The sequence below is a fragment of the Xiphophorus maculatus genome, chromosome 6 (assembly GCF_002775205.1).
Source record: "Xiphophorus maculatus strain JP 163 A chromosome 6, X_maculatus-5.0-male, whole genome shotgun sequence".
Lineage (NCBI taxonomy): Eukaryota > Metazoa > Chordata > Actinopteri > Cyprinodontiformes > Poeciliidae > Xiphophorus > Xiphophorus maculatus.
Genome location: NC_036448.1, coordinates 28,504,850 through 28,514,382, shown reverse-complemented (window position 1 = coordinate 28,514,382; position 9,533 = coordinate 28,504,850). Strand labels below are relative to the sequence as shown.

The 9,533-nt window shown below is 42.2% G+C and overlaps 1 protein-coding gene across 1 annotated transcript; it reads left to right on the top strand.

The window, feature by feature from the left end:
- The first annotated feature begins 4,960 nt into the window (after positions 1–4,960).
- Positions 4,961–8,560, top strand: ift57 (intraflagellar transport 57). Its single transcript, XM_005812621.2, has 11 exons — positions 4,961–5,469; positions 6,348–6,522; positions 6,623–6,741; positions 6,822–6,912; positions 7,013–7,081; positions 7,168–7,290; positions 7,386–7,457; positions 7,606–7,737; positions 7,808–7,870; positions 8,093–8,159; positions 8,243–8,560. The coding sequence occupies exons 1-11, from the start codon at positions 5,315–5,317 to the stop codon at positions 8,422–8,424; spliced, it is 1,248 nt and encodes a 415-aa protein (XP_005812678.1). The 5' UTR covers positions 4,961–5,314; the 3' UTR covers positions 8,425–8,560.
- Positions 8,561–9,533: the final 973 nt, after the last annotated feature.

The following is a 9,533-nucleotide window of genomic DNA, read 5'->3' as shown; positions in this document are numbered from 1 at the left end:
ACATTTTCTGAGTTCACTGTCTGAGTCGACTCTCTGCGCCTCGTCTCTGGAGGAAGTGGAAACACCAAACAGAGACAAGTAAAAGCCAACAAAACATTCAACTTGTCTGTTTCCTTTTCCTGGAAGAAAAACACAGACAAGTTTTTAGGTGTAAATGTCTTTTGTCATTGTAACTATGCTATTTTATTTTCAGATTTTCATCTTTAAAACCAGAATTTGCTCATAACTTTCTACCTTTCTCAGTCTGACGTCATGTTTTGGTATTAATTCCCCCCATGCCCACCTGTAGCTCCGCCCCTGCTTTGAAGCTTTCTGCGTGTGAATGTGCTGCAGTCGCTGCTTTCAATGCGATCTGCTCTGCAGCTCTGACTAATTCCAGCTCCAGTTTGCCTTTATAAGCAGATATTACCATGTTTCACCTGTTGCAGCTCCACAGACATCAAAGCTGCAGAAGAAACGGCTGTAATGAATTTCTCCTCAGAGCCAAATCCTCCAATCCACCAAAAAAACATAATTTTGATTTATTCCAGCACTTCAGAGAGAAAGAGCGGAGGACGCGGCGGCGGGCTGATTGCTTCTGCTTCATCTGTTTGTTATGCATTAGCTGAGCACAATTGAACTCTTGAAGCAATCTGCTGAACAGCCTTGGGTGAAGACGGGAGAGAGGAGCTCCATTAAGACGTTTTCATTTTCCCTCTCACAGTGTGAACACTTCTTCTGTGTCACAAACACTCGAGGAGTCTGTCTGAGATTAAATTTGTTCACAGGTGAAGCCGGAGCAGAAGGTTTCAGGAAGCTTTTCATAAAGTAAAACGCTGCTGCATTCAGAGGCTGCAGAGACTCGTGTTCCTGCTTTGTCTCCTCTGACAGATACAGAAATACAAAAACCCATTTCTGCTCCACAAAGAGAGCCGACACAAACCTGCAACAACACGATGCAGCGGCAGAACAAGAGCTGGCAGGAAATTACCTGAGAAAAACACTGGCTTTGGCGTCACAAACTGACTGCAAAGTGAAATCAGCTTTAAAAGAAGCCATCAGTTTTTAGCTTTATTTCAATAATCTGCAATAAAACTGAACAGATACTGTCATCACAATTTAACAATCTTTCCATTTTATAGCTGATATTTTCGGGTATCAGCAGAAAACAGATGTGAATGTTTTCATTCTTTAACCGTTTTCTCTTTCTCTCCCTTTAAAATTCTGCGCTGACTCGTCTCCATCAACTGAAATACATTTCAGTTCAACGTAACAAAATGGAGGAAAAGCTGAAGAGGTTTGAATATTTTTTGAACGTCTAATTTCCTTTCCAGCAGAGATTTGTGACTTATTGCTGCTCTCTGGAGGTTTTCCAGATCCAAACGGTGAGCGGGCCTCCTGCTCAGAACATCCTCCTCCTGTGTGTGGGAGGAAACAGCGCTGCCTGTCAGTCAGCGTTCAGGGAACATAATGACCCGCCAGGATGCTGAACAAACGATAAATCAGCGTTTGAAACAAGTGACACCTTCAGCTGGGGGAGCAGAGAGGCAAACATTAAAACCAGCTGCAAATACTGCCCTCTATCTGCCGACCGGCGAACTGCAACAAGAAACGCTGCAGTACAGGAGGAAAAGTTCAATTTAAAACTTTATTAATATCTGAGGAAAATTTAATTGTTGTAGCTCATATTATTACCTTTGAAGAGGTTTGTCAAGGTAGCAGTCAGTATCTCAGCGGTTCTGAAGAAGCCTCTGACTGAAGATGTTAAAACACATTTTTAGATCACAGGCTGGAAGTGAGTGGAGCCCCCTAGTGGTCCGCCACTGCAGCACCCTGGAAACTTATTGAATCTTTCATAAAAACTTAAAACTTAATAATTTTATATTTTCATTACTGTTTTAAAATATAAATTGTTTTAGAGGTATTGGCTTCTTCCTGGTGAATGGCTACTAAGTCAATAGTTCACATTTTTATAATAATAGGAAGCAGTACTAGCCACACTTTTGCTAATCCACTAATAGCAGAGCTAATTTGTTTCTTTAGCACATTAGAGGTTCTGCTAACTTTGAAAACGTTTAGCAGAAATGACATTTTTCCAGACAGACTCTAAATCTCTAATTTACTTCCAGTTGAGTAAAGTTCAACATCCTTGTCAAAGTTTTGATTATTGACTGTTATTAAATGTTGATATTCATGCTCTTATTTTGAAGAGGGTGAAGACGTTTTACGCTGTTTCCTCTCCTCATGTTCTCTTCTTTTCCCAAAAGTCTTTGTTTGAAATGAAGAAATGTGCAAACAATAGAGAAATGGAGGACAATTTGCTTATACCACTGTATATATATATATATTACATTTACAGGAATTACATTTATGTGATGTAATTCCTGTAAATAAATAAGACAGTTAGCATTTTGAATAACACACTGATGTGTCATTTTTCCTTCTGCAGACATATTTTATCAAATAGCCAAGGACTGTAAGGCAGCTAATCTGGGTCAGCAATCTGGTCCTTTTTATTATTTTTCATATCTAACTGCTTTCTGAGGAGAGTAAAATGACCAGATCATCTTGACTGAACAGTGGAAACTGACATTTGGAAACATTTATTTTCCAGGATCCTCCTCACCGCCTTGACAACCACCTCAAGCCCCAGGTGCTAATTTACCGCTGAAAGGGGTGAAAACCTGTCACCTATCACCTCTGTTAGAAAACATCCAGTGGCGTAATGATCCTCAGATTGGGGATATTTCTGTGCAGCGGCGCATAAATAGGCAGAGTGACTGATGCCCAGCAGGTCCGTGGGCCGCCTGCCGGCCCTCAGGCGAGGCGGGGATCATTACCGCCTCGCTCAGGTTAAGCTGTGGATCCGCCCTCGTCTCTCCTCACCATTAGCCCAGCGGCTGACACGGTGTCTGGTACACAGTTTTTACAGTTAAACTGTCTTCAGATCCACTGATTTAACTGATCATCATCAGTGAGACGTCTTCTGTAAAAGCAGGAGTTCAGGCAGTTTGCTGTCCTAAAGGGTTAATCTGTTTGCTAACATAATGCTAAGCTACACAGACATCAGCAATGGATGATCAATATGGGAAGAAAGATTATTTCCAAACCAAAGTCCAAAAATTTGTCAGAAGAAGAAAATGCTCAGCAATGAACTTAAATATCCAATAGCTCCATCTTAGACTCCACAGGCTCACTTAGCAGGTTAAAGGTCATTAGACAGCAATTAGATAAAGAATAAGGCTGAAGGAGAAAGTCTGCATTTGACTTCTCACATCAACTGCAAAGCACGGTGGTGGAGGGATGATGATGGGGGCTTGTTTGCCCCCATCATCATCCCTCCAGGAACTGGGAACCTTGCAGTCACAATTTGAACGATGAATACCAAAATATTCTAGAGTCAAACATCCGACAACAGAAGCCTGGTCCAAATTGGGTTATGAAGTATGGCGGTATTGGAGCCAAAATTAAGACTGTAGCGCCCCCAGTGGTTGCTACTTCCTTGTCACTTGGGTTAGCTTTGCACCACTGGATTGCCTTCTTCCTCTGCTGTCCGTTAGCATGGACATAATAGCATTAGTCTTGGATACGCTAGCTTTAGCTTTAGATATGCTAGCATTACCCTTGGCTAGGATAATGTCTAGGCTGACTTGTACTGGTTTTTTTGTTTGTTTTTATTTTGAAGGAGAAATTGGTTATATCTGTAAGTGACATACTTTTAATTTTTCTTGATAAAGTTGTGGGTGACCAGCCTAGGCATGCTAATTGTTAGCCCATCCAATGCTAACACTAGTCCAAGGCTCATACAGGCTAGGAACGCTGGCCACTCAGCTACTGGTGCCAACCTGCCATGATCAGCAGCTAGCTTCAGATTGGCTATAGCCTCCTGCCACATGGATATATCTGCAGCTGGGTGCGCAATAGTCTTAATTTTGTCCCTAATACCACACCATACACTCATATAAGGCTGATATCCTCTCTCCAAAACCTCGTTGTTATACAAGAACAGTTACCTAATGTAGCTTGGGCTTCAAGCTGGTTATAACTCTCCCCAGTAGGGGGCAGAGTTTCCACTGAGCTCCAGAATTTTAGGTTCTATTTTTTTTAATCAAACATTTTTACTGCCTCCAGTAAAAATGTGTGAACCTGGTAGAATGGTTCTCTTTTTTGTGGGCTCTCATCATCACCCCGCTGGGTGAGGCTGCAGCTCAGCAGGTGTTGTCAGCGAGGCGGCGCTGCTGTCGGTGAGCCTGTCAGTAAAAGCTCAGACAAGCAGGCAGGGAGCAGCCAGCAGATAAAACAAACACCCCCTCCCTCCCTCTGCACACCTCCTGCTGCACCGCCGGGGAGGAGGCATGAATTATTCACCGACACACACATGAACACACACACTGAAGGCGTGTGAAGGTGTGAGGAATCACTGGCGAATACTTTATAGAAGAACAATGATGCTGCAGAATAAAGAAACAACATAAAGAGAAGTAATAAAAATTTAAAATCCAGACATAGTATGAAAATAACAACAGTTAAGGGCTAATTTTACATCAGGCAAAAACATGAAAATTAAAGAACAAAATTTAGTGTTTTGATTGAATTAAAATTATTTGCAGTCAAATTTCAATCTTCTTTCATCTCCTTTCTGAATTTTAGCATGCAGTGATTAGCAGAATAATATCATGTAACTTTATTATATAAACTTAAAATTAGTTATCAAAAATGTATTAGGGAGCATTCAAACATTTTTCCTTTTTTATTTCTAGTATAATATTAATATGAGATAACCTAAGGAACAGTGGCCATGTTTTTCAATAGGGCACGTTTTTATTCATTTACTTTTTTAGGGGAGGTGATGAAAGACTTTATTTTCTTTAGCTCTTTATTGTTATTAAAGTGACATTTTACTCTTAAAAGATAAAGAAGTGTCGTTGCACACTCCTGCACAGCAGGCGGCGATGTGCAGCTTCAGTTTTTGCAGCCCGGCAGTAAAACAAGAGAAGAAGAAGAAGGAAGCCTGTTTATCTTCTCCGCCGTGACAAACTGGTGTCTTTTAACGATTCTGTGAGTTTATTATTAGGAACACATATATACTGTTTAGACTTTTAAACGTTATCAAAACAGAAATATTTAATATATATATTTAAAATTGGACCGAAAGATTAAAACGGGTAGCAGCTAACTGCTAGCAGCTAACATTAGCCACATCCACTGCTGCGTCGGTTAGAGCTCTGTTGCCCTGGCAACGGATAAGAATAGCATCAAGGAGGCCACGACCCGACTCTCCGAGCCCCATTTAGCTGTTTTTACCATTATTAATTTTTAAACAAAAGTCTCCGGGATGGCTGAAGAGGGAAGACGCGGAGAGGAAGAGGACCGGGGCCCCGGAGCGGCTCACCGGGGGTTTGTGACGATGGAGAACCTTCTGGAGAAGCTAAAGCTGCTCAACTACGAGGAGGAAGTTCTGGTGAAACACAACATGAAGAGCCTGACCAGGTGAGACGGACAGGTGTACCACAGCTGATAAAGAGCAGCTTTCTGTTTATTACAGGAGTAAATAAGCAGATAAAAGGTGTAGATGAGAGAGAAAATATGGAGAACTAGAGACCATAATGACATTAAAATATTAATAAACATGAAGCAGGTTTGTTTTAGGTTCATTAGAACATTAAAACATGGAGATGTTCTGATCCAGGAAAAGATCCCGGATCTACCACTTTGGAAAACATTCTGACTTGTGATCTCCTCAACATGTCACTGAAATATCGAGGATCCTTGGAAATTTTTTTGTTACAAATGACTTTATATTGTCAGAAAATATCTTTAGTTTTATATTATAATTTTTAGGCATAAATGAAGATGGTTAACAAGCAGCTCACTAAATTAACATTTTATTTTTCCTACATCTGTTTTCATTTTTTCTTGGCCTGTTGCAATAACAAATAAATCAATTAATCACATGATAAATGAAGATGAACTCAATCATTACCATTTGCATAATTTATAGTTTTGTTTCTTTTCTCTACCAAAAACTGGATGACAAAAGTCTTCAGTCACTGTTTTGTTGGTTTTTTAGTATGTAACATGCTAACAAATAAGATGCATTATTAATAAACATATTAATAATGCATATAATATATATTATAAATATTATAAATATGTTAAATTAATTTAGAAATTTCTGAGATTTTTGCATAAATGTACTCCTCTGTGTCTACATAATTTTCATTTTTTTCTGTGATCTACACTAACCCTAAATTTAAAAAGAATAAGGAAATTGTGTGGAGAAGTTCTGGTTCTGGACTGAATATATTAATGTGAAGCTCCAGGTTCTGTTTCCTTCGGTTCTAATCGTGTTCGGTCCGTCCTGCCAGGCATTATTTCGTCTCCAGTCCGTACCTGGTGTCCAACCCCGGCGAGCAGTTCTACATGTTCACCATCATCGCTGCCTGGCTCATCAACGTGGCGGGGCGGCGGTTCACCGAGCCGCAGGAGTACGACGAGCCCAACGCCACCGTGTCCAACATCCTGGCAGAACTCAGAGCCTTCGTAAGTCCAGCAGATTTAAACGACGGGTTTTGGAAATGATCGGTTCGGGTTTGTTTTTGTTGCCGATTTGAAGAAGTTTTGGACTCTCTGTGTCCATCAGGGCGTGAAGGTGGACTTCCCTCCCTCCAAGCTGAAGTCGGGCTCCGGTGAGTTCGTCTGCTTCGTGTTGGACCGTCTGGCTGAGGAGGCGCTGAAGAACAGAGGCTTCACCTTCAGACGGTACCAACCGGTCCTGAAATCCACCCAACCTTTGACCCGACAGGATGTGGGAGGGTTTCATTTCCTGTTTTCTGTTCCAGGCCAAACTACCCTGCAGAAAACACAGAGGAAGAGTCGATGATGGACGACGACGCGGAGCTGACGCTCAGCAAGGTGGAGGAGGAGATGATTGTAGGTTTATTCACCAAGTGGTTCTGATGAATCAGAACCCAGTACTGCCGCAGGTTCTGTCTGGAGGGTCCGACGGGTCTGACTGTGTTTCTGACCTCAGGAGGAAGCCGACGATGAGGAGGAGAACGTGATGGACCTGGAGGCGCTGAAGCTGCGTAACGCTCACGCTGTGAGACCAGAGAAGAAGAAGAAAAAGAGTTTCCTGTCATTCTGAACCCGACTTCCTCCCTCTGATCCGGTTCTGTGTTCTGGCAGGAAGCAGAACCGAGCTCCAAGCCGGACGACATCCTGGAGTCCACGGTGGACGCCGCCGAGTGGAGGCTGGAGGTGGAGCGGGTTCTGCCGCAGCTCAAGGTCACCATCAGGACCGACAACAAGGTCAGAACTCACCTGAACTCATCTGAGCCGCAGCCGACCCGTTCGGTTCTGATGCTGGTTCTGACTCTGGTTCTGACTCTGCTCCGCTTCTCCAGGACTGGAGGATCCATCTGGACCAGATGCATCAGCACCGAGACGGAATCAAGTCGTCACTCAAAGACACCAAGGTGGGTTGATCCAAACGGACCCGGATGGTTCTGGACGGTCCAGCTTTTTCTGGACGGTCAAGCTGGTTCTGGACAAACCCACCTGGTTCTGGACGGTTGGTTCTGGTCGGACTCTCACCCCGCCGTGTTTTGTCCTGTGTGTCTGCAGAGCTACCTGGACAAGCTGCAGGAGGACATCGGGAAAACTCTGGAGAAGGTGAGCAGCAGAGAGAAATACATCAACAACCAGCTGGAGGCGCTGATCCAGGAATACCGCAACGCTCAGGCCCGGCTCAGCGAGGTGAGACCCAATGACCCACAAACCAGAAACCGTCAACGGTACCGGGAGCTGATTGGACTGTTTCCATCAGGCGAAGGAGCGCTACAGGCAGGCGAGTGTTGGAGTGATGACGAGGACCAGAGTCCTGGCTGAGGTCAGTGAACACACCACCATCAGTCAGTGAACACACCACCATCAGTCAGTGAACACACCATCAGTCAATGAACACACCATCAGTCAATGAACACACCGTCACTAGTCAGTGAACACACCATCAGTCAGTGAACACACCATCAGTCAATGAACACACCGTCACTAGTCAGTGAACACACCACCATCAGTCAGTGAACACACCATCATGTTTTGTCCGTTTCAGATCAGTGAGGAGTTGGAGAAGGTGAAGCAGGAGATGGAGGACAAAGGCAGCAGCATGTCTGATGGAGGTGAGACTTGATCAGCCGTTTCCCTCCCCAACATGTCCGACCCATTTCCTTCCTGTGTCTCTGTGTCTCCGTCTGGACTGCAGCTCCGGTGGTGAAGATCAAGCAGAGCCTCACCAAGCTGAAGCAGGAAGTGGTGCAGATGGATGTGAGGATCGGCGTGGTGGAGCACACGCTGCTGCAGGCCAAGCTCAAGGAGAAGTCCAACATGACGCGGGACATGCACGCCACCAACATCCCTGATTCTGCTGCCGGAACCTTCACCTAGCACCGCTGAGGTTCTGCTCCTCACAGCGGCACTGGGAGTCCCAACAGCTCATCTGTCAAATACGTGCTTTATTGCATAAATACAAATATTTATTGAATTGTTTTATATATTTGATACTTTTCTTGTTTAAATAAACTGAAACATCTTTTTCTAAATGGCTAAGCTAGTTATTACACAATATGTCCACTAGATGTCACCGTTGCTGCTTCCTAATCAACATGTCAACCTGATAAAAGCTGAAAACAGAGAAATAAGAAAATTTCCTCAATATTTCAGCTGGTATTGTATCGGAAAGTCAACCAAAACTCCTCAAGGCCCCTGAGTCACTGCCAAAACAGGATGCTGACACCGTCAAAATAAAACACCTGCTTCACCAAAACAAGATGATTTCCTGAAATACTGGGGAGATTTTAAAGAAGTAATAGACATTTTTATGAGAAATACATTATGTAAAATAAAGCCTACAAAAAATACGTTTTAAATAAGCCCAAACATTTGAAAATTTGTAAGTAATGAGAGTTTGAGGTTTGAGTAGTTTATAAGTAGAAATATCTTTTTTTGTCTCAGTGGGAAATCTAATTTAAATATAAATATAAGCATGCAGATTCAAACTGCATTAAGAAAAACAGAAAAATACGAGTAGGAGGCTGGACTATAGGAGCGAATTTGTAACATAAGCAAATTAGTAATTCATTCAAACTTTTTTAAAGACATAAAAACCTTATTTATAGAAAATTATCTGTGCTAAAATCAATTATTAAGAGCAAAATTAAATCTGAATGGCAACAATTGTGGGAGGAAGGAACTAAATATCATCATTTATTTCATATACAAAAGAAAGTAGAAAATATGGAAATAATAGGAGAAAATCGAAAAGAAAAGTAGTGATGACAAGATTGCGGCTCGGACACCAGATTAAATAAAACTTTACATTTGATAGGTAAACATCCAACAGGTAGATGTGAGAGTGGTATAGATATGGAAACAGTAGAACATGTAATATTTCATTGTGAAAAATATACAGTAAGTAGAGAGAAGCTAAAACAAGAAATTAGGAAATATGATATAGAGACATTAAAACTTAATATTAAACATAAAATAAATAAAGC

Excerpts from the sequence above, each read along its gene's own strand:
- ift57 (XM_005812621.2), top strand. The coding sequence starts at position 5,315 with ATGGCTGAAGAGGGAAGACGCGGAGAGGAAGAGGACCGGGGCCCCGGA. Across the intron at positions 7,082-7,167 it reads AGCTGCGTAACGCTCACGCT|GAAGCAGAACCGAGCTCCAA; the intron begins GTGAGACCAGAG and ends GTGTTCTGGCAG. Across the intron at positions 7,871-8,092 it reads GGACCAGAGTCCTGGCTGAG|ATCAGTGAGGAGTTGGAGAA; the intron begins GTCAGTGAACAC and ends TGTCCGTTTCAG.